Source organism: Manis pentadactyla, chromosome 4 (assembly GCF_030020395.1).
Source record: "Manis pentadactyla isolate mManPen7 chromosome 4, mManPen7.hap1, whole genome shotgun sequence".
Classification (NCBI taxonomy): domain Eukaryota; kingdom Metazoa; phylum Chordata; class Mammalia; order Pholidota; family Manidae; genus Manis; species Manis pentadactyla.
The window spans coordinates 168,892,060-168,916,273 of record NC_080022.1 but is presented as its reverse complement, the minus strand read 5'-3'; the positions used below and the strand labels follow the sequence as shown (position 1 = coordinate 168,916,273).

The following is a 24,214-nucleotide window of genomic DNA, read 5'->3' as shown; positions in this document are numbered from 1 at the left end:
ACAAACTGAGAAAGCATAGTCATCTTGCCCAAAGTTACATACCTACAAAGTAGCAGAACTGTTTTCAAAGTCTGTGCTCTTCATGCCCATACTTCATGCCAAAGTCTGTGCTCTTCATGGCCCTGCATTTTAATTTGTAATGTGAGTTCCCAATATCGTGAATGATTCTTTATAAAGCTCTGAGCAACACAAAAAATCACAGTAGTTTTATTATTAGCAAATAGAAATTTATAATTCCTAGAAAATAGAATATATTCAATATATGCAAAAATATTTCATATTTGTACTTTCCTTTTCTGATAATATAACAGGCTAAGTCCCTGGGAGGACTTCTCCCTAAAAACAACTGAAATCCTGGATAAAATACAAAAAATACTTTAAAGGTTTTAATGAAAAAGGAAGGAATTTTCAGGGCAAAACAAAGTGAAGGCACGGGTGTAGAGAGAAGTAAATGGAACACTGAAGTAGACTTTTGCTCTGAGGACACTTGCCTAACTAGGTGAATGTCAGTTTTTTTCAGTATCTGTGGGAAAAAGGAAACACCCAGAACCATTTTGACAGGGGAGTTTAACAGGAGATTCACCATCATAAGGATGGAACCCCAAAGGACTACATCCTCATGTAGGATATAGGCATGAGCCAGAAATAAACCTGTCCCCTCTTTGGGGGTGGGGTTAATGGAGGTAGATTCTAGGCTCAGATTATAGATTTGTCACATGGAATATCCAGTAGGACATTGAAAGCCATGTGGAACCCAGGAGCATTCTTGGTTGTGCGGATCCATCCATCATATTACAACACTCCAGCATCCCTGACCCTGCCCACCAAATGCCAGTAGCACATCCTACTCATTGTGATAAACAAAAAGGCCTCCATGATTTCACAAAACGCCCCCTTGGAGAACCACTGTCAAGTTGACAGGAGCCGATTTGCGGAGGGCTTTATTCTGTGCTGTGGGAAGTTATATTTTATCTTGAAAGCAAGAGGGAAACCACTGAAAGGTTTGAGCAGTGAGTGCCATGACCCACTTTGCCTTCTAGAAAGATGCCTCTGACCGCAGCACAGAGGATGGATAGGGCCAGGCTGGAGGCAGGAATACCTGTTGGGAGGCTGCTGTGAACATTGAGAAGTGATGGTTGCCAGCTGAGTGGCAGCTTGGCACCATTTGGACACAGAGCTTTGGAGGAAGGGTTGCCTGTCCGCAGAGCCAAAGGCCTTATTAACTCTCAGTTCTCCCCGCTACTGAAAAGGTGAGACTTCAGGCAAGTTATTCAACCTCTTACCAGTCACAGGCTTCTCATCTGTAAAATGGAGATCAGACTACATGAAATACATCTGAAGTGTGTACACACCTAGAAAGCACTCACTAATCTTAGCCAGGATCACTATTAGGGCATCAGCAGTGGTGATGGAGAAAAGTAATTGTAAAGATATTTAAAAAATGGAATGTGAGGGCTGAGGAGAGGGAGGAGCCAAAGATGATTCCCAAGTGGGAACCTTGGACTCCTGTGTGATGATGCTAACACTTGGCGATGAGGAGGAAGAGGGGCTGAGACCATGAGGGGGCCTGAAGAGCCTGCTGGGGGCTGAAGGGAAGAGGATTCCACTAGGCCCCTGGATGTTTGGGTCTGGAACTTAGAAGAGCAATTCCAGCAATTTTGGACTCAAACTGTGGTAGCTAATCTCCAAAGATAACCCCCATTAACCCAGGACTCTTGTATTCATTGACTCTGGGCTGGCCTGTGACTCCCTTTAATGCAGCAGAAGTGGTGCTGTGCCAGATCCAGAATTAAGCCTTCTGGAAGACCTGTCAGTTTCCACTCACTTTTGGGACTTTTCAACTCCCTTGCAAGAAATCAGCTACTCAATTAGTGCCTCATATCAAAATTACCGGGTATCATAATTCTTCCAAGTGGTAAAGATACCTCAAGACAAATGCTGGGCATAAAAGCCACAGGGCATAAATCTGCAAAGAAGTAAAAAGCTAACCTTTTCAAACAATATTGCTTCTCTCTCACTTACCAACTTTACATTTCCCTGTATGGCCCCGGAAGATGACTGGTTAGCCAGAGACGGGTAAGATTCCTCAAGGGAGGAACAACCTAAGACAGGCACAGTCGCAGGGGGGCCATCAGGTGAGAAATTGGGGATCAACAGAGGTGAGGCCTAGAACCTCACCCCCCCTGTTTTGAGAGAAATCTTCTGCATCCGTGGATGTTTTGTTGCCCTTGTCTAGCTTGGATTAATATTTAGTCTACAGGCACACACCTGATCATCTACATTTGCCCTCTTACAGCACTAAACTGTTTTCTACCTTTATCTTGCATCTACCTACCACTTCAGCATTTTATTAAACATAATAATAATAATAATAATAAGGGAGAAATGTGGGATTCACATATAAATCAAGTATAAAAATCAAACGAATATTCATATTTGACCTGATTGTTTATAGTTCATAATGCATGATCAAAACCGAAAGTTTCTGTGATGACTGCCCTTGTACTGTTCACCATGTAAGAACTTATTCACTATGTAAGAACTTGTTCACCATGTAAGAACTTGTTCGTTATGCTTCAGAAGATTGGAGACTGTTGAGAATTAGGCTTGGGGTTGATTAATGATTGTGCATTGAGTCCCCTATACAGAATTTTATTGTTGTTAACAACCATTTGATCAATAAATATGAGGAAAAAAAAAAGAAATCAGCTACTCTACTGTAGGACCATCTGGAGGGAGAGATCTTGACAGGGAGAAAGAGAGGTCCAGCTGTCCTAGTATTCCAGCTGTCACCATCAGAGTGGGAGGCAAGTGAGCCAGCCCTCTTGGACACTCCAGCTCCAGTTACCTTCTGACTGCAGCCACATGAGACTCCCCAACTGAGACAGAGCTGTCCAGCTGAACCCCCATCTACCAGAGGAACATGAAACATTATGAAATGTTGGCTGTTTTAAGCCACTGAGTTTAGAATAGTTTGTTACGCAGCAAAGGGTCCCCAAAATTATTTATTATATTAAATAGAAAACTTAATGATGAAATCTAAGCTCAGATATATAGAGAGCAAAGAAGAGAGCTTAGGACAGAGCCAAGGAACTCCAAGTGCAAGGACCAAGTGGAGGGGGAAAGCCTGCAAGGGAGAATGAGAGAGAAAGGAGAGGGAGGACCTGAGAGCATAGTGTCCCGGAAGCAGCAGTGACTGTTCAAGAAGGAAGAATGGTCAGAAATAGCAAGTGCCAGAGAGAAGGAACCATGAGATGGGCGTCCCTTGGATTTGGTAACATGGGAGTCAATGTCCTTAACAAGAAAAGTTTCAGTGAGTTGTGAGGGTGGAAGAATGCCAGATGCACTAGGTTGAAGAATGAAAGGGAAACAAAGTTACAAAACCAAACAAACTAGAGTTCCATGTATTTTTTTGGAGTTAGACATATTGACCTGGATGCATCTCACAAGCATAATGTTGCAGGTGGAGGGAAGTTGTTGGACTACATCCAGTATGGCAGTATTTATATAAAGTTGAAAAACATGTAAACATTTAAAAACTCTTAAAAGTCAATAGTAAAAGGACGACCCAATTAAACAATGGGTGAAGGATCTTATGGTGGGTTGAATAGTGTCCCCTAAAATTCACATTCACCCAGAACTTCAGATTTTGACTTTGTTTGAAAATAAGGTTTTTGCAAATATAATTAGTTAAGTTGAAGTCATGCTAGATAAATGTGAGCATCTTGTCAATGGGTTTTAGTCCTGGGCAAGTTCACTATGGATTCAGTGTGACCAAAGAAATGACAGTAGAACGTTCTTGGGGTGAAAGGGTTATACCCAACTTTATTTCCACAGTGGCAGGTCAATCACTAGAATCCCATCCAGTCAGAGCGAGTCTGCATGCAGCAAGCCCGTCTCTATCTCTGGGCCTCTCTGCCCCCACAGCCGTCTCAGTTTCTGTCCTCTGCTCTGCTCTCCTGCAGCCTTGCAGTTGCGCCACTGTGTCATGCAGAGCCCTGGGCAGGTCTCTTTATATAGAGTCAGTAATGACGTATTGCCCACACGTGTGCAGTGAGCCAGCCACCCAGGGCCAGGTGAGAATCCTGGCCACAGGAACCTTCACTTCACCAACAGTGAGTTAACAATGGATGAGAGTGATCCCTAAAACCAATGACTGGTGTCCTTATAAGAACAAGAAACGACCAGAGACTGTGGGAAGTTGGGGTTCCTCACTGAACTTAAACCACCTGATGATGTAACTGGCCTGTTGCTAGGCTACCACTTCCACACCCGTAGGCAATAAGCTATTATTGCGCTATATAAAGAGCTCCGCCCAGTGCTCTGGGTGCAGGCAGAGACACTAGTGCTCGATCTACCACCAGAAGAACAAGCTGGGTAATAAGCCCTTTTGCCCCAAGAACGTTCTACTGTAATTTCTTTGGTCACATTGAATCCATAGCAAAACTGCCCGGGGCTGAAACCCATTGGCAAGACTGAGACACCCAAGCAAGGGAGAATACTGTATAAAGACAGAGGCAGAGATTGGATGATGTATCTACAAGTCAATCAAACAAAATTCACAGGACTTGAAACCATTTTAACCACTTTAAAGTGTACAATCGAGTGGTTTTTAGTATATTCCCAGTGTTGTGCCACCATCACCACTAATTCCAGCACATTTCCATCACTCCAGAAAGAGACCCTGCACCTGTCCTTGCTAATGGTTACTGGGAGTTGGGGGATGGCTCAGCTCTAGGGTAAGATTTCATTTCTTAAGCTGTTTGGTGGAGACACAAGTGTTCCTTATATTCGTCTTTAAACTTTTTGTATGACTGAAAACTTACACATTTAAAAATAACTTTTTAAAAAGAGTGAATGATTGAGATACACAGGATATTTGCAAGATGCAAAAACTTACCACACACTAACAACAAAAACAAGGAAAAAAATATGTCTTTTTAGTGGAGCAATCTCACAGTCCCCCTTTGATTAAGAGGTCAAACTCAGCCATCACTAACGTGGGCCAACCTGACGTTATTCACCTCCTGGTGTAATCTTCCCTAGAATATTTAAGAACTATGCTGTCTGTGGATAAAATGAGAGTTCCTGTGGACAGTTCACCTGGCCCTGGTTGACTGGCTCACTGCACACCTGTGGGCGATTCATGGCTGTTGACTCTATATAAAGAGCTCTGCCCAGTGCTTTGGGCGCAACACGGTGGCAGGGCTGCAAGGCTACAGGAGAGCAGAGCAGAGGCTGAAGTGGTGGCAGCGCCGAGGACAGAGGCCCAGATGGCGGCTGTGTGGGACGACTGTGCAGAGGCCCAGAGGACGGCTGTGTGGGATGACTGTGCGGGATGGCCATGTTGTCCAACAGAGGGGCCCAGAGGCAAAGACTGGCTTGCTGCATACAGACTCGCTCTGAGTGAATGGGATTCTAGTGACTGACCTGCCACCTGGAAATAAAGTTGGGTATAACCCTTTCACCCCAAAGAGCATTCTGCTGTCAATTTTCTTTGGTCACATTGAATCCATAGCAAACTTGCCTGGGGCTGAAACCCATTGGCAAGACACTGTTCAATCTGGGAGCCGGTAGCCACTTGTCACTATTGAATAATTAAAATGTGACTTGTCCAACTTGTGTATACAATGCACACCAGATTTCAAAGACTTACTACAAGAAAAAAGACTGTAAAATATCTCAATGTTTTTATATTGACTGCATGTTGTAATTATTTTGTATACATTGAATTAAATAAAATATTAAAATCAATTCACCTGTTTCTTACTTTTTGAATGTCACCACTAGAAATCATTTAATTACATATGTGGCTCACATTATATTTGTTGGGCAATGCTATTCTAGACAGAAGTTATAGTTTACATTCTACAGAGGGGATGAAGGTACTAGGAAACAAGAGCACAGGGAAACAATGAGACAAGAACTGGAACATTTTATAAGACATCTGTCCTAGACATTGAAAAAAATAAAAGGAGCCATTCCAGATTAAAAGAGACAAGAGATGTAACAACTGAACGCAATTCGAATTTTTTAAGTCTTTTAAAAATATATTTTAAAGACAACCTGGGAAAATGAAATATAGATATGATAGTAGATGATATCATACAACTGTTGATTTTCTTAGGTATGATAATCGTATGGTGGGTATGTAGGAGAATGTCCTTCCTTATTCTTAGATTTCCGCTGAGGCTTTTAGTAGTGAAATGATACTAATATTTGCAACTTACTTTCAAATAGCTTGGCAAAAGAAAAAGTGTGTGTGTGTGTGTGTGTGTGTGAGTGTGGAGAGAGGAAAGAAAGAGCAACTTTCTAGCAAAATGTTAATTATAGAATCTACAAATGTTTAAGAGTAAACATTGTACTAAATCTTTCAACTTCTCTGTTTGAAATCGTTCATGATGAAAGGTTAGGAACAGGAGATTAAAAAAAGAATGAATGGGAGATGCCGAAGTGGGGACAGTAGGTGAAGACAACACTTTGAAATTTAACCTTGAAGTGAGAGGGGGATGGTCGCTACAGTGGTCAGGAAGGGTCAAGGAAGGTGTTTTTTTTAATGGAGCCTTGAAAGGGTCTTTTCCCACTTAGCATTTAATGCTAAGTGGGAAAGAGCCAGCAGAAAGGTAGAGAATGACATATACAAGTTATTCTGGTCAAATTTCTGACTCGTACCTGGGGAGATTCTGCGATATTCAAGATCTCCCCAAGAAATGCTCTATCCCTCTCTCCCTGGCCCACACCTCCTGTCTCCAGGAGCGGTGAGACCGAAATCTTGGTGGTGACACCTAGTGGATTCAGAGGGCGCTGTTTAAATTTGTCACTCAACATTCAGCTCATCAAGTGCGCATCTAATTATGCGGGTATTCCGATCACTCTGAATTATTTTCACACTCTTGTTCATTGCTAGACCAGATTGGTGATGAAACGCTACAAAGTAAGTTCGTCCTCTCCCCACACAGCAGTCTGACCACCTCTCCTGTCTCTTGGCCACTCCCCACAGAGAGGCAGAACCCCGTTGGGGGGGGGGGGCAGGGACCAGAAAGCATAGTCCCCTCAGCTAAAGCCAGGTGGCCACTGCACGTGATAAATGCATAGTGGCCACTTATTCAAGGTCCTGGGGCTGTGTGGAGCTTAAACTGTGGGCTCTAGAGCCACAGTAAGCAGGCTCAAATCCTTGCTATCTGTGAGATCCGGGGCTGGGGTCTTGGCTTCTCTGGACATCTGATGAGAAATCTCTAGACATCAGTTCTCATCTGGAAATTGGAAGTGATAGGGCCAACCTCCTAGGTTTGTTGGGAAGATTAAATGAGAAAATGCACATAGAGCTAAGCTTAGTGAGTGGCAAAGGACAGTCTTCCAAATGTCAGTTATCACCATCATTCCCGAAAGGGAACAGATGACTGATGAATCCAAAGGCAGCTGAGGTGGGGCTAAAGGGAGTAACACCACTTTCTCTGCCCTCCTGGAGGACGGAAACAGGGACAAAAGGACCGGGTCCCCATGATCCTGCTCCAGGACATGGAGCCCTTGATTGAGGGTGTGACCAGCCCCTTTTGAGGAGGGAAGAACCTGTCCAGCCTCCACACTTCTGGCCGCCCGAGTGACCAGTCCAACAGGGCAGGGACAGCTCTCAAGGCTGGGCAATGCCCCCCAGTGCCACAGCCCTGACCTCCCACTTCCACACTTGTATCATCAAACCCTTTGCCTGTGTCAAGTCCTGGCTCATCTCCTCTAAGAAGCTTTCTCCTATTGTTCCGCACCCCCCACCCCCAGCCCAGTAGTGAATCTCCTTGGCTTACTTCCCAGAGTGCTTATCCTCTTGTGTCTTGTCCCACTCACAGGGCTCCTATTTCAATCAACCTAATTTATTCATTCAGCAAATACGTATCGAGTGTCTTCTCTGTGCCAGGTACTGTTTTAGGTACTGGATGGTGAACAAGACAGACTCAGGGAGCTAACATTCTGGTAGGGGAGTAAGCAAATGTACAAAGAACTATGGATGCTGTCAGGTGATGAATGCCTTGAAGAAAATACAGGAGAGTAAGGATACATACAGGATAAAATACAGGAGAGAGAGGGATGGGATGGGGCTGGAGTGGTCAGGAAAGGCTCAGGGAAGAGCAAAAGTGATTCCCTAAGACAAGAGGGGGTGGTTTAGGAGCAGTAAAGTGGTCAGAGTGGCTGGAGTGGAGCATATGAGAGGAGAGGAGGTAGGAGATGGGGTCAGAGAGAGGGTTTTGATTTTGATTTTTAATCTAAGTGTTACTGAAAACGGGAGTGTTATGATCTCATTCTAATTGAGTTTTAACATAATTACGGTAAATGTATAAATCTCACAATTCAGTGCACACACAAACCCATACACACATCTGCATTACTACCTCCAGGTCAAGATGCAGAATATTTCTATCACCACAGGGGACTTCTGCATGCCACTTCCCCATCAACACTCTCTCCTACCCCCTTGAGTAGCAACTATTTTATTTTTTATACTTTTCTTACATTTGTTCCCTGTCGTTTGAAAATGGATATATACACCCATTTGAAATTTTAGTTTGTACATTTTCACTGACATATATGTTCTACACAGAATGCCAAATTTTCCCTTTTTTTGGTGCATATCATCTTTTTTTAGGTACATACAATAAAATGCACAAATTCATGTTCAGCAATAAATTTTGACATGCGTTTGCACTCATGTAATCATCACTCAGATCAAGATACCAAACATTCTCACTAGTTTTCACTATTTTTACTTCTTTGCCAATAGGTTGATTTTGCCTGTTCTTGAACTTCTCTTAAATGAAGTCATACAGTATGTCATTTTATGTGTCTGGCTTCTTTTACCCAATATTATGTCTATGAGTTCATTCATGCAGACAGCAGTCATTTGTTCTTTTTTACTGCTATGTACTATTCCATTGTAAGAATATACCACAATCGATTTGCCCATTCACCTGCTGAAAGACACTTGGATTTTTTTCCAAAGCCTTTATCATGAACAAAAGGCTGTGATTGTTGTGCATGTCTTTTGGTGGACATAAGCACTAATTTCTATACACCCAGGAGTGGTAATTTTAGATCACAGGTCAGGTATACATTTAGTTTGAGGAGATACTGACAGTTTTCCAAAATTGTTGTACCAACTTACACTGTCACCAACAATGTAGAAAGGTACTCATTGCTACATATCCTCACTCATACTTGGTATTGCTGTTCTTTTTAATTGTAGCCATGTATGAGGTGATTCAGGTTTTTAAAAGAGCACAATCGCTGCAATATGAAGAACCATCTGGTGGGGTTAGGAGTGGGTTAGAGAGAGGAAGCCGAGAGACCAGGTAGGAAGCTAGCATAGTCATCCGGGGAATACATGAAAGTGGCTTGGACTAAGTGATAATACAGGAGTCACAGAGAAGTGAACCAATCAGGATATGTTCTAGAATTGTAGCCCAAGGGATGAGAGAAAGACATCAGGGTGAGTCCCAGATTCTTGCCTTGAAAACCTGGGTGAATGAAAGGAACATTTTATGAGATGCCGAAGACTGAGGAAATAACAGATGCATGACAAGGGAAGGCTAAGGGCTCATCTGAGTAGCTGTTTGAGTGTATGATGTCTCCTGGAGCTTGGGCTCTGGATGTCCTACATCTCAGTGTAACAAGTAGGTATGGGCTGTGAGACTAGTACATGCTGTCTGGGTAGTGGCTGGAGCAATGTGGATACTGTCTGCAGCAGGTGGATCTGCATTAGGAGTCCAGGTCTGTCCCCTCACGCACCCTGGAACTTGGACCTTTTGCTGAGACTGCCCAGCTTCCATCTTCCACCTTACGGTTAGACTTAATCGAGATCACATGTCTACGGCACCTGGAACATGGAAGAACTAAAACATTCACTCTTCCTAGTTTCAGGCACTATGTAGCATACTTCATGAGTTTGACACCTTGTCATCTCATCCACGTTTTCAGAGTCACTCCAGAACGGCCCTGCTGAAGGGCCCTGTGTGCTGAGAGGAGGTCCCCTCTCCCCTCCCTCAGCCCTTCCCCAGCCTCAAAGAAACAGAATAGAGAACAGCAGGCATGTTGATTCATAGATTTTATCGGCTTTTTCTCCACCCAGCTGTTTCTGCAAAGACAGCTGAGCCTGTACAGTATACACAGTTCACTTTGTTAAAGCTGTGGGGCACAGGTGGAGTCCAGCAGGCAACCCAGGGCAGATGTCAAGGCTAGGGGCAGGCAGCAGTCAAGACAGGACCAGGGGGTCCCAATGTCTGAGGTGGCTGCAGGAGCTGGAGTGGGAAGGCTGCTGAGCAGGATCAGGAGGAAGGGTGACTGTGGGGGGGATGGGCACATCAGCAGTTGCAGGGAGGGGAGGGAGCAGAGGCCATGGTCACTGTCTGTAAGGGATGCATGGGCAGCACAGGGCGCCTGTGGATGTGGGGTAGGGGTGGGGAGTCCAGAGACAATTGTTGCAGCAGGAACAAGACAGGCCACTGTATAAAAGGGACTATACAACATAACCTATGATACAATGTTTACATATGATACAAGCCTCTTCCTCTTTGAGTTTTAAAAAATAAATTTACAATTCCAGAGCTTTTGGTAAAAACTATGTACACCCTCAGAGCAGGAGCAGCAGCTGCTGCTGCCCCTTCAGAAGGGAAGGAGGTGGTGCCAGAGAGGAGGGCGAGGCTGTGTCAGAAACCCTCGCCCAGTAGCTGCCAGGAGCCCTGGGCCCTCATCCCCGGAGGGTGGGAGAGCGAGGCGAGACAGAGGGGTCAGAAAGGCATCGCCAGGCTCCGGTTCTGCTTTCACAGTCTCTGCCACTCCTAACCCCCTCATCTGGGGGCTGCCTGTCCAGGTAGGAGTCCACCCCACCCCAGGGGGTGTCAAGACAGGGAGAAGGATAGAGAACACATTGCTGGTGTCCCATAGGCATGCCAGAAGGGGGGTGACAACTCCCTTCTTAGCAGTGGGACACTCTAAAATCAGGAGTGTGGGCAGCAGGCACCCCTACCTAACTCCTGATACTGCCACACCCCCAATGACTGCAATGCAGAGGGAGGGTCCTGTAGGCAGCTTAGGCCTGTGTTTCCCTGAGCATCTTTTACCCTCTCAGCAGGGCCCACCAGGGACCTTCCAGAGGCCTGAGTGGAGCCCACACAAGGGCTGATGGACAACCTCTCCCACCTGTTGCCACTCCTTGCCCTTGAGAGCAGTTTGGGGCATGCAGGGCAGCAGGAGGAGCAGAGCAGGGAGCATGCCAGTGGGGAAAGTGCCCTGCACCATCCCAGGGGCAGAGCAGACAAGGGTAGCACCAAACAGAAGGACCCCCCCCACAAAACACATACAACAACTTCCCTCAATTGCTAGATGCACTCCTGCTCCTTTAAAGGGGATACACACACACAAGCAATATAATATTCTAGGGGTCCTAGCCCTGACCACAGAGAAGCTGGACAGGGGCGGAAAGGAAGGTTGCCAATCCCTTTTACAATTCTGCTCTGTGAGACAGGATGGTGGGCAGCTTTCCTTCCTGCTTGAGAAGAAGAGACTAGAAACTCTATCTCCAGAACAGACCCTGGCCAGAGGAGACAGAGGAAGGAACTCTCTGCCCCACTTCCCTGCAAGGGCAGGAATCAGCTGCGTGTGGTTTGGGCTTGAAGGAGTGGGGAGAGAGGACTTCAGCAGGATGAACAGGCTTGTGAGTCTGGGGGTAAGTCCATCCAACTCTTTTTGGTGGGGAGGGAAGTTGCTCCAGGGGGAAAGGTGCCAGAGACGGGTTAGGACATAGTGCAAAGTGCTTGAGTGTCAGGTGCCCAAGGACCCTTGTGGGGGGCCAACCAGAATTCTGTTCTCACTGACTGTTAGCCTCTAGCTTGTAGGAGAGCTCAAAGAGGAGGTTCTGGTTGTCTATGACCTGGAACTGGCGCACATAGGCCTTGGTCTGCAGGTGATGGGGTGAAGCCTCCATGTCCAGGCCTGGAGGTGTCAGGAGAGAGAGGCGGTCAGGTCCCCAGCCTCCCTTCCTCCTCTATACACAAGCCGGCTAGAAGAGAAGGGTGAGGACTGGGACAGACATTGGGCAGGAGGGCCCCTGGGGAGGTCAAGGAGAGAATGGAGAACTGACAAGTTTAAGGAAATAAACATCTGAGCAAGTTGTCCACTCAGTCAAAGCTCTACCTGTAATGCTCTGAGAACTCTGGGTACTCACAAAGGGGTCGGCTCCTGTATTTGCGGATTGTCCTCACTTTTTCAGCCACTGAATGCTGGAAGATGATAGAATGAGCCTTCAGAGGGGCACAAAAAGATGCTCCCCCTCCTCTATTCTCCAACTATGTTGGTTTTACTCCCTCCAGTTCCCAATCCAGGAGGGTCTCCAGAGGACCAAAGGAGGGGGTGTAACAGGGTGATGAGTGAGGGGGAGGTAGAGTGGTCCCCTGAGCTGCCTGTCAGCTTTGCCACCCGTGGGCGGGTTGCCACAGCAATGCCACCAGGGAGACAGTCAGGAGTCTGTCAGGCAAGCTGGGTGCCACAGAGGAAGGCTGCTGTCTTTAAGGGGTGCCAGGAGAGGGGGAGGGATGTCAGCCCCCACTCACGGGACTGGAATTGGCAGTGCCACTCACCAGCTTCTCAATATTCACCAAACCATCTACAAGGGTCCTACTCCCCTCGTGCAGGAAAGTCAGATCTAGGGGACAGGGAGAGAAGCAAGCATGAGGGAAGGATGATAGAGGAGGTCCAAGGGGCCCCTCACCTTCCCCAGGACCCACACAATCTGGGGACTCCTCTCCAGGTGGGCGCTCAGAGCCGAGGTGAGCAGGGATTACAAGTCAGACTGGGTCATGGAGGGTTTGGATAGAAGAGCACAACTTGGGAGTGACTCTTACCTTTGAGGATCAGAGGCACGAAAGGAATCACAGGGGGCTTCATCTTGGAGATCACTTCTCGGTAACTTTTGTGGTTCCTGCAGGGGTCCTAGCATTCCGCAGAAGGGGGTTAAAGGTACAGATAGGCTCGAGTATCACAAAGATGACCCCTACTCCCTCCCTCAACCTCCTGCCCTAGATACATCTTTGATGAGAGAGGGTGTGCCTGGGTGTCTAGCTGGGTGTGTGGTGGGAAGGGGTTTAACTGTTCTCGTCTCCTCCAGGGAAAACAGGGTAGCACCCTCCCACCGTTCTCCTCTCAGTGTGTCTGTGTGTGTGGTTAGGGGGTGGAGGGCAGCACTAAAAACCTTGAAAGGGAAGCTTGAGGAGGAAGGTTTATAGGAACAGAGAATCTCTGGGATGCAAGTCCAGGAGCAGGTAAAAGAGCTGAACCCACTTACTGTCAGGTTCTCAAATTTGCGGAACAAGTTCTTGAATTTTCCTGGCAGCTTCTGAAGAGTTTGAAGGAAGGAGAAGGAATGTCAGAATGGAGCTTCTTGGGTTTCACAGGAGCCTCTGGCTAATCCCCAGGTGTTAGAGGGGGAAAGGGCCTGAGTGCCTTGCAAGTAGATAAGTGGAGAAGCAGGGTGAGGTCTGGGGAGCTTGAAGCAACCAGAGGAATGAATTATTCTAGGGAAATCGAGGCCTCTGCTTATGCATATGCTCTGCACCAAGGTGGCTTCCTGAGTGGTGGTTGAAATCCAATAGCCAAGTCTGCCACCCGGCCTGGGCTGCCTGCCCGGACTCAAGCCAGGATACTAACTTTTAACTAATTTGCACCAGGACAGGTTCCATTAACCAAGCTGTGTGCCCTTGGGCTGATCTGCCAGAAGAGGGCGCCTCCTTCCTATTGGCACGAAGGCCCCCATCTGCTAGCCCGAGTCACAGGAGGCCGCACTGGGGTGAGCCCAGGTCAGGACCGAGGCTGAAGGCCAAGTTCCCTGAAGTAGGTCAGCACAGGTGGGAGGAAAGGTAAGAAAAGAGGTTCCTCACCTCCCAGGTGAGCCGCAGGCGGCTGACCGCAGCGTTGTCCAGCCCCATGACCACGGCGTAGAAGGACAGCAAGTCCTGGTTCTGCTTGCAGCTGCGGGGGTGGGAGGCGGGGTCAGTGCGCAGTCAGGTGGCGGTGCGCGAGCCGCCTGGCCTCTGCACTCAGCGGCCGCGGGCTGACCGCACTCACATGGCCGCGATCTTGATGAACTTCTTGAGCAGCTGCGCGCGCTTGCCCGGGGCCTCACACAGCAGCACCTCGGTGGCTACCCAGTGCGTGACCTCACTGCAGCGCTGCAGGAGCAGCTCCAGGTTGGCGGTCTCCCGGCGGCCGCGCTCCCCGTGGAACACGTAGTCCACGAACTCCAGCTGCACCCACAGTGGCGGAGGGGCCACCAGGGCATGGGGCAGGGGTGTGTGGATGGGAAGATGGCAGAGCAGGGCCGTGAGGACAGAAAGATAGGAGCGTGGGGGCCCAGAGGTGGAAAACAGGAAAAAAAATGGGATAGAACAACATGTGACAGACATGGGGGAAGAAACAACCGACATTAGCCATACTCTACCTTCTATTGGGCACCTATTAAGTGTCAGGCACCTGGGTCATCTAATAGTCATTATTGTGGCTGCCTTGTGTTATTTCTTGAATACTGAATAGTTTTTCAATACCAACCATGGGTCAGGTTCTGGTAAGCAGCATTTGGGCCCAGAGCCACCCTGCTAGGGGGTGTCTCTTTACTGTTTGTTTGGGTTTTTTTCCAATGAGGTAAGAAAGGCTTAAGAAGGTGCTGGCAATGCATTGCCCAAAGGCATGCTACAAGCTCAGCATTTTAATCAGGAAGTTCAGCTGCAGAAGGCACCTGCCCCTAGGACTCTATAATGGCACATTTCTCTCTCAGGCCCCAGCCCAGCAGCAGCCGCAGTCCCCACCTCGTGCACACATCGGAACAGCTCCCAGTGGAAAGAAGTCAGGTGGTTGGCAACATCCTCAGGTTCCACTCGGTGGATCTCCGTGTCTCCAGGGGAGACCTGGATCTCCTCAGGGAGGGGCATCTGGTGGCAGGCAGGGGCATGGGCTGGGCTCCACTCTAGGCTTGTGAGTTCCTGCTCACGGACCCTTTCAGCCCTGTTCCCTGACAAGGCCTTGTGAAGGAGTTCTTACCAGGGCCTCATAGCTGTCCCGCGTGCAGGCAAACAGGTGGCTGTTGATGCCCAGCGTGGTAAAGACACAGTCTTCAGTCGGCTGGAGAAGGACCTTCTCTGCAGGAGAATGAGCTGTTCTGCCTCAGCCCTGGCCACCTGAACCCACACACACCCTAGGCACTGTCACCATCCCATCCAGATCTCCTAACCCCCACAAGGACACATTTTAAACTAAAGGGACTCAAATTATCACCAGTTAATGCCATATTTATCTGAAAATGTTCAAATAATGATTTATTTTGCAGGTATAACCTCCTTTTTACCCACAAGTCTTTCATAGCTCTTCTCTCATTCTGTCATCCCTGTGACAATGGAAATTTTTCGTCCTGCCTTAGAGGAAAATAAGGCTCTGGCTACACTGTAGACATTGCCTTCCCACAGGGATTGGAGGCCCACCTGTGTCTTGAGCCTAAAATATATAGTATCTTAAGATGCTCAAGGAAGTTAAAAGATCATATCCCAAGGTGAGTAAGAGGCAAGCATCCAGGTCAGAATCCAAGTGTCCTGGACCAGTGCTTCCCAAACTTTAATGTGTATAGGAATTGCCTGCAGATCTTGTCAAAATACCCATTCTGATTCAGCAGTTCTAGCGTGGGATCTGAGATACTGCAGTGTTAACAAGCTCCCAGGTGATGCTCATGTGGGTGGGCCCGGGACCACACTTGAAAGTAGCCAGGACCTAGCATTCAGTCTTTACCCTTGCCACTGGGCACTGGGCTCATGAGAGAGATGTGACAGAGATGGGGGAAAACTAATTTGCACAAGGATAGGGCCCATTAGCCAAGCTGTGGGCCCTGGGGCTGGATCTGCCAGAAGCTGAGTTGAGCAGGGATTTCAAGTCAGACTGGGTCATGGAGGGGGACTGTCATGTCTCCACTCCTGGCTCCCTGGCCCAGCTCTTCCTGACCCTCACCTCCAGAGGAGGCCACAGCTACCAGGATGAGGGAATCCTCACGCCCTGCAGGCTCCTCCGAGTACTGCAATTTCTCTGTCACCGAGCCCAGAATGTCCTGCACAGACGCTGAGAGGCGGCTGCGTATGGTCACGTAAGAGTGGTCAGGCATGTAGACCCGGCAGAAAACTGGACAGAGACAGGAAGGTGGCTTTTCATCAGAGGGCAGAATGGCAGAACTGGGATAGTCCCTTCCAGGGCAGCTCTATTCCCCACCCCTTCCCACCCCACCTCTTAATTGGTTGGCCTTTGAAAAAGATGCTGCTAAAGGACAGGTTTTACTACACAGGGAGACTTCACTGAGGGTGCCCAAGATCCAGAGACCCACAGGGCCCCCTGAGCCACTCAGGAAGACCTGCCCCTTTAATGCCCACACTCACTCTCATCGGAGCCCCGGAAGGCCACTCGAGTCTGTAGACAGGAGTCTATCCGGCGGAAGTGGCGGAAGAGTGGCTTCACCTGCTTGCTGGGTGGCTGGCTTTCCTCTGGAACCCTAGCATGGACACTGGGCATCAGGAAGTCCTGCCAGGCATATGGGGCACCAGGCAGGCAGTATCAAGCAGGGATACCAGAAGTGGGTCAAGGATGCACAGCAACAGGCTCAGAAAATGGTGAAGGAGGTCGGAAGAGAGGATAATGACAACAATCCAAAGTGACCCAAATCAAATGCCACCTCTTCCATGAAATCTCTGATTCACCCACCTACCAGGAAAGGTCACTTTTTTGCATCAACCGCTGTAGGACATTGGGCTAGTATTTGTTTATGCTCATGTCTTATATTTTCTATGAGATTGAAAGCTTTTGAAGCTAGGATTAGTTCTTACTGAATTTTTTTTTTCATCCTCCAGGCCTAGCACACTGCTTGGCACATGGTAGGTGTAGGTCATCAGCTGTTTGCTGAATTTTGCCAACAAGGACTTCACAGTCTGGGAGGGAGACAGACATGCATACAGCTACTTCTAACACACGGCGGGAGGTGTTAGATGATATAACAAAGGTACAAAGAGTTATGTTGGCATGGAGGAGGGAGAAAGCTACTCCAGAAAGGAGGATCTAGGAAACATTCATTGAGAAGATGGCATTTGACCTGGGCCTTGAAGGACAACAGGAAGAGAAGGAGTTGGAAATACTTCTAGAATGGACCATATAAACGACAGCAGGAAGTTGGGAATGCACAGGAGTTCAGGCAATGTGGGGTGTGCAGGCAGTGCCGTGGGTGGACAGGATGTGGGAAATGAGATGGGAAGGATCAGCAGAAGGCATTAGGATGTTGCAACTCTGTCTTGTAGGCAGTGGGGAGCCGTGGATGTTTTTGGAACAGGAGCATGATGTCGTCAAGTTGGGAAGATCTTTCTTGTGTCAGTATAAGGAGGGAGAGAAAGACATAAGCCCATAACCTGAAGTCCTGGATAGGAGACTATGCCAAAAATCCAGGTGAGAGACAATGGGGGTTATGATTGAGGGGATGGAGTGGAGAGAAATTGAAAGGGCCAAAGGGATGGATAGATGGATGGCTGTGTAAATAGATGGATGGATGGATGCAGTGGTGTCCTGAAGCTGGTTCACACTGGCTCATAAGAGTGGATTGCTAAATTCTGGGGAATTTTGCCAGCTGGTTTTAAAACAGCTATTAATATATATGTGTGTTTTATAAACTTACAGCCAAACTAATACCTAAAAGTAGTTTTCTGATTGTTTTACTACATTGTACTACAATTTATGCTTCTGAGGTTATTTACATCTATTGTATTTGTATGGTGAAAACACCGTATGTGCCGGCTGCCACACATCTCTTCCCAACTTCACATTCAGGGACGTCATGGTGGTAGCTTGAAATCAGCCATGGTGAAGGAATTTACACCATGCGAGTCAACAAAAGGTACAAATCAGGGCTCTTTTTCCTGAAGCACTGGTTGTTAAATATTTATCAGTACACCATTGGATTGACAAATAAATGGATGAGAAAATGGATAAAAAGGTGACCAGAGACTGTGCTTTGTGATACTCTCCAGTAAAAGAAAAGGCTGAAATAAAACTGTTTGGAGCCAAAAGGCTACAGGCAGCCCCTGTAATGGAGGACCATGGGGGACTTCTTTCCTGTCCCCTCCCCCAGCCCATCCCCTCACTTCAGCTCCGCTGTTTCCACAAGCTGGTGTAGCCTCAGTGTGTCCTCTCGGAGGTCCTGGTAAAGGGATTCATCCTTCATAATCAGCAGGTAGAGATCCTGCAGAGCAGAGGAGAGGGCAGGTGAGAGCAGGGGTCTCATCCTAAGCATCACTCTGCAAGCACTGGGGCAGGGTCTCCCTACCTTTGAGCAGAGAAGAACCATGTAAGCTAAGGCCCACTGGCATCTCTTCCTTCCAGATACCCAGCTTGGGGAGTATGGCTCCTTCAAAAGGGCCCCCTTTCAGAGCTAATAGCTTGCTCACCCACCTTCTCTTCCCAGGCCCACCTTGATGATGCGGCCAGCCCCTTCTTCCTCCTGCAGCAGCCCCTGGTAGGTGTCCAAGAAATGAAGGAGCATGGCTAGACAGGCCTGCTTTCGGCCCAGCCCCTCCGGGCCCTCCATGCCTCCTGCCCAAACAAAGCTGACCCCTTAGTTAAGAAAAAGCCCTTGGCAGGCACACTTGAGGAAACTGGGAAGGTTGCTGGAAGGCGATGGAGGCTTTAAACCACTCCCAGTTTTTGGGGCCTAGAGATTAGGAAGAAAGGAGGTCCAGGGCTTGCAACAGCCAAGACTCCCTCATGCCCCAGCCCAGGTTTTTGCTTAGAGTAGGTAGGGATGACACCTCCTTGACCACACCCAGCTCCCCTCTGTTTGAATTTCACTTGAAGGTACCCTGCCTGGACCCACCCATTCTCTGACAAGCCCATGGCCTGGAGCTCACAGCAGGCTGATAAGGGCCAATGGTGCTTACCACAGACCTGACCATACCTCACTGTAAGTAAGGCCTGATCCTGACATTTGCAATTAGGTCCTAAAGTAACTCAGTGAGAGACCCTATGCTTACATGAGACCCTATGAATAGCCCAGCCAGTGACTTTTCTCCAGCAAACCCCACTAAAGCACAGCCATGACCTGATGTTTACAGCAGACCCTGTAATAACTCACCGGGCAGCCAGATGTTTAGAGCAATAATTCAGTGGGGAGAGATGCACTCTTAATAGATTAATAACACCTTGCATTTGTACAGGGCTCTGTAGTATACAAAGTATGCCCACATCTGCTATCACACAGATCTCCCCAGCAGCCCAATGGGAGGCAGGGCAGATGTTATCTACCCCTTTTTAACAAAAGAGGAAACTGAGGCCCAGGAGGCTAGGTGATCTTCCCAACGTCACACAACTGGTGAGTAAAAAACCTGGAATTGAAACCCAGGTGTGTTTTGTGGGGAAGGGCTTAGGCTCTGACCTCACATGTTGGGTCAGGGAGTTGCTCCCTCCTGACCTCCCCTTTTGCAAGGTCCACAAAAGGATATTACTGGTGTAGCTCCTGCAGGAATTTCTCCGTGGGGAGGAAGAGAGAATGGGTGAGGACGATGTCATCCAACAGGATATCTGTAGAGATCAATTGGTGCCACTGATGTCAGGAGGGGCACTTCTAAGACCCAACTGGACACTCACACTCCCTTGCCTGCCTCTGAGGGCAAGTTCTCATTAGCCAGAATGGAGTCCAGCCACCTGCCCCGTCATGCTCTGCACATGCGGGCACACATGCACGTGAAGGTTCTGGGCAGCCACTGCAGGGGTGGGTTTGTCAGCTGCCAAGACAGCTGGAAGGAAGGAGGAGGTGCTCTTTGATGGCCATGCCCAATTCTCTTCAGTGTGTGTGTGGGAAGCTGGTCAGATAATCAATCAAACTTGAGATCTGCCCGAAAAAAAGAGGTAGACCACAGAAGTGTCTCTATATAAAGAAACTTCCAAACACAGGTTAGGGTCAGGGAGAGAGAGAGAGAGAGAGAGAGAGAGAGAGAGAGAGAGAGAGAGAGAGAGAGAGAGAGAGAGAGAGAGAGTGTGTGTGTGTGTGTTCCTCTTCCTTCCCCACCCACTCCCTACCTAACAGTTTTGAGTTCCAACTAGGCAGGTGAGAACCAGCCCTATTAAAAGGGAGAGGGGAGCAACTGCCATTTCTTTAATCCCAAAGCCTTTGACTAGAAACCCTGTGTTCTCTGGATGCCCAGAGATGGAAGGGTTAATTACGGAAGGGTGGTGGGGAGTGGTTCTTCTCACCACTCTTTTCCCCTCCACACCCCCATCCAGGCCTGGCTCAGCCAGTCAGCCAGGTACAAGGTCGTCCAGACTTGCAGCCAGCCCTGGGGTGGGGCAGGGCACCCTGGCACACAGACAGGCAGAGCGCAGGGATGGAGCCAGGTGTCCTCACCAGGACAGGGTAGGGCCAGGTCTCCAGGCACTGCCCCAGGACAAAAGCAAAGCTTCTGAAGGCCCTTGGTTCACCATCCCCTGGCTTCCAATTCTAGCCATGAAGATAGAGGAGGAGAACCACCAAGATCCTCAACTTAACTATTTCTTTCACAAATGAGAGAAACCAAGGCCAAGAGATGGGAGGGACTTGCCTGAAGCCACAAGAAGAACCCAGACTCTTGAGTCTTTGTTCTTTTCTCAGTATGCCTAAGGCAAGCAGTGTTAGGGTAGAGCACAGTGGTTAGATGAGGTTGCTTAGATATTTGAGAGCCTTTGGCCAGTTTGGGGGTCCCTTCGTAAGTCCCCTCCTCCCACTCACCCTGGGAGGAAACCAAGATGGCTCAAGAACACTGGTTATATTGGGGAATATCAGAGTGGCAGGTTAAACTGTTTCTCATTCACTCTGAAACCAGTAACTCTGGGGATCCAGCTTGCCAGGCCAGATAATATGGTGACAATCCATTCAGGAGTCTTTCCCCAAAGGAGACTGAGCAGAGTCTGTGGTACTAGGCACCTGTGGAAGGAGAAAGACAGTTTCTCCCCCTTTCTCTCTGCCCAGCTACCCTGCTGAGTTCTTAAAGTGAGTCTCAGAGTCCCCCATGCTGACCCCCAGCTCCAGGGATGGGGACTAGGAATAGGGATGTCCAACATCTTTCCAATATTGTTATCTCACAGGAGAGCTAAGCCAGAGCAAAGGAAGAGGAACACAGGGCAGAGTGGGAGAGATGCTGCTATGGGGGCTACTGTTTGGCGTCTGTCTCTTCCAAGGCAGGCTCTGGTCCAAAGCACAGCCTCCCCAGGGAATGTGTCATAGAGACAGGGTGTGTGGTGTAGGCGGGAAATTATGGTTAGGAGAGCTGTGTGTGTCTGATATTTTTTCTAATTAAATCCAAAAGGTGTCAGCTCCCTAGGGCAACTACAGCCTGAGCCAAGGACAGGACCTAGGTCTTAAGAAAAATCTAGGAGAGTGGAGCCCCATTCCACACACTGAGGTTAGGGCTCCCTGCAGAGGTCTGAAACCACAGTGTGAAACCCCCACCTTTAGGCTCTCAGTTGGGGCTCTCAATCCTCAGATGCTGCTGGGCTTAGTGAAATGCCCAGAGCTATGCCTAAAGACTCATGGGTCTTCTACCTCAGCCACTAACCAACAGTTTGGGACCTCAAGTTTCCTCAAAGTCCGCTTTGTAGGGGTGCTGGTGGGGAGTGGTGAAATAGCATTATCGTTTAGGGAATAAACTTTTCAGGGTGTGGTTATTATTATTTTTTTAAGACGCCATGTGCCAAGATCTGCCACAGGAAGGGCAGGGGCTGGGAAGGCTTGGAGCCCCCTGGATGCTGCAAGGCCCTGATATCTGCTCAGCCACCTCTTCTCGACAAACACCTTCTGAGTCAGTCCCCTACTAGAATGCCTCCCTCCCAGCAAGCTGCTAAGGACAATGCATCCCTTTGCCTGAGCCCAAAAGGCAGCTTGGGCCCGGTGCCTGTCTGGCGCTGCCCGGCTGAGTGGGCCAGCCCTGTGCTCCAGGGCTTCTAAACAGAATCAGGGACTCCTGGAAGGTCTTTCAGCGCTTGGAGTGTGGCACAGGCTGCTCTGGGCAGCTTCCACCTTAGTGTGTCAGGCCTTAATTTTGGGCCACAGAAAGAGGCAGTCAACATCAGGGATCCATGAGTCTGTGAATGAAATGACCAGGGTAAAGGAAGCGTGGCTTAAGGAAAGGGAGAGGTTCAGCTTCTCCAGCCAGTGGGTGAGGCTGCTACAGGGAGAAAAGTGGCAGTGCCACTTCTCTACTGCAAAAGGTTCATTCTGTTCCTCCCATAGGCCCCTAACCCACTTCAGCTGACTACTCGGCCCCACACCCAGGCTCCGGCATAGCACCACCCCCACTCTCCAAGGGCGAGGAAAAGGAACCAGTGGCAACCCCTTACCCGAGATGGACGAGCCAGCCCACTGCTTACCTGACGCTGCGCTGTCCCTGGTGGCCCCTCCGGCCAGCCGCTCCAGAACCCGGTTCAGAAGATGCTCCGGCCGCTCGGGGGCGCCCAGGGGGGCCCAGGGCGGGGAAGACAGGGGTTCGCCTGGAGACAGCTCATCTGAAGAGTACGAGGAAGGGGAGCGCAGGGAGCCCCCTCCCCCAAACGGCCCGGGTCCCGGCACCTCCTCTAGCTGCAGCCAGCAGGGCCCCCCGCTGCCTAGCTCCTCCGCGACTCCCGCCGGCTCTCCCCCTTCTTCCTCAGGGGGCGGCTCCAGCCCCGGCTCGGTGGGGGGCTCCCGGAGGAAAGCTGGGAGCAGCAGGCGAGACACGCTCTGACGCCGCTGCAGCGGCCGCAGTCCCCCGGCTGGACCGCCGCCCCCGCCAGGCCCCCCGCCCCCTCCAGGCCCGCCGCAGCTCCCCGGACCTCCGCCCGGACCTCCCGCCACCGTTCGCCCCGCCAGTTGCGATGTCTGCTTCTTCAAAAATTTCTCCAGCGGCTTCATGTCCACCCCCCCCCGCCCCTCTCCTCGGGGCCGCCGGGGGACTCAGGTGTCCCGGGCGCGGGCGGGGGGGGGGGCGGGGACACGATGCTCAGAGCCGAAGGGGCAGAGCGGAGGGCCGTGCCGGGCGCGGAACTGGGGGCCAGAGGTGCTCGAGGTTCGCTGGCAAGGGTCCAGTAGCCAGTGGCCGGGGAGGTGCCAAAGGGAAGGAGCGCCCGCTCTTAGTGACCCCCCATGCCGGCTACAGCCGGCTCGCGGCCCGAAGGGTGGGTAGGCTGCGGGGCCAGTGCCCGCGGCTCTGCGCTCCTGGGCGGGCTGCGGCGGCAGTAGCAGCGGGCGGAGCGCAAGCCTGAGGACGCAGCGGCAGCAGCGGCGGCTGCGCTCCTGACCGGTTGGGGGTAGGTGGCAGGGCTCAGACCGCGCCCCCTCCTCCAGTCCCCGCCCAGTCCCCTCCCTTGGCCCGCCTCCTGGGCCGCGCGAGGCTTAAATTTGGGAGCTGGGGCCGACTGGGAGGGAAACATTAAGGGGCTGAATGGGATTAGGTATACAGCAGACGCAGAAATTAAGGGCCAAGGTGAGGGGGTGATTAAACAATGGAGAGGGGTGGTTCCTGTCTCGACGGTTTACAAGGACTCTTAATATCATTTCAAAGAACCAAGGCAGGTCTGTGGCCTGCATGCCTTGACTCACCTACCTGTACTCAGGTACGGCCTACAAAAGATTGCTGATTTGGGTGTCCATCACTCTTAACCCTGACAGTATGCTCTATGACCATACTCACAAGAATATGTGGTCTTTATCTTCCTTCTCTTAACAGGGGCAGGGAAGGCCTTTCAGTGGACTGGCATTGAAACTGGGAGTGGTGCCCATCTGCCCTTTCTGGTAGGGCACAATACATGGGGAGGGCCTGGGCTGTGACAGACAGGTACTGGCAGGCAGGCAGGAGCCAGGCAGGGAACAGCAGGCTGTGGCAGGTCTAGGTGGGGTGAGGAGAAGACAATAGGTGGGGGGAGGAGACCAGGAACAGAAGGGCTCCTGAGCCCAGCTGGCAGCAGGAAGCAGGGCCATGGAGATGGGTGACAAGTTCCAGAACTGCCAACCAGCATCAGGCATAGCAAGCCCCTCCAGAGTTGACATAGCCATGGAAAGCAGAAAGTGGTGCCAAATTTGCACTCCAAATAATCCTTATTCTTGATGCCTATGTCAAGAGCATTCTCTCTCTTTGGGTACAATACCTCAGAGGGAGGATGGGGG

General features: G+C 49.7%; 1 protein-coding gene across 2 annotated transcripts; it reads right to left on the bottom strand.

Moving 5' to 3' along the window:
* Positions 1 to 10,077: 10,077 nt before the first annotated feature.
* Positions 10,078 to 23,353, bottom strand: RAPGEFL1 (Rap guanine nucleotide exchange factor like 1). Of its 2 annotated transcripts, XM_036930463.2 has the most exons (15): positions 22,444 to 23,352; positions 19,545 to 19,623; positions 18,518 to 18,653; positions 18,192 to 18,289; positions 16,446 to 16,558; positions 16,027 to 16,194; positions 15,073 to 15,170; positions 14,841 to 14,963; positions 14,104 to 14,282; positions 13,917 to 14,007; positions 13,325 to 13,375; positions 12,885 to 12,972; positions 12,621 to 12,685; positions 12,209 to 12,263; positions 10,078 to 11,976 (listed from the first exon to the last, which is right to left on the bottom strand). In XM_036930463.2, the coding sequence occupies exons 1-15, from the start codon at positions 22,961 to 22,963 to the stop codon at positions 11,852 to 11,854; spliced, it is 1,989 nt and encodes a 662-aa protein (XP_036786358.1). In that variant the 5' UTR covers positions 22,964 to 23,352; the 3' UTR covers positions 10,078 to 11,851. The 2 variants fall into 2 exon arrangements, with proteins under 2 accessions (XP_036786358.1, XP_036786359.1); XM_036930464.2 differs by lacking the exon at positions 16,027 to 16,194 and having other exon boundaries at positions 22,444 to 23,353.
* Between the last annotated feature and the right edge of the window lie 861 nt (positions 23,354 to 24,214).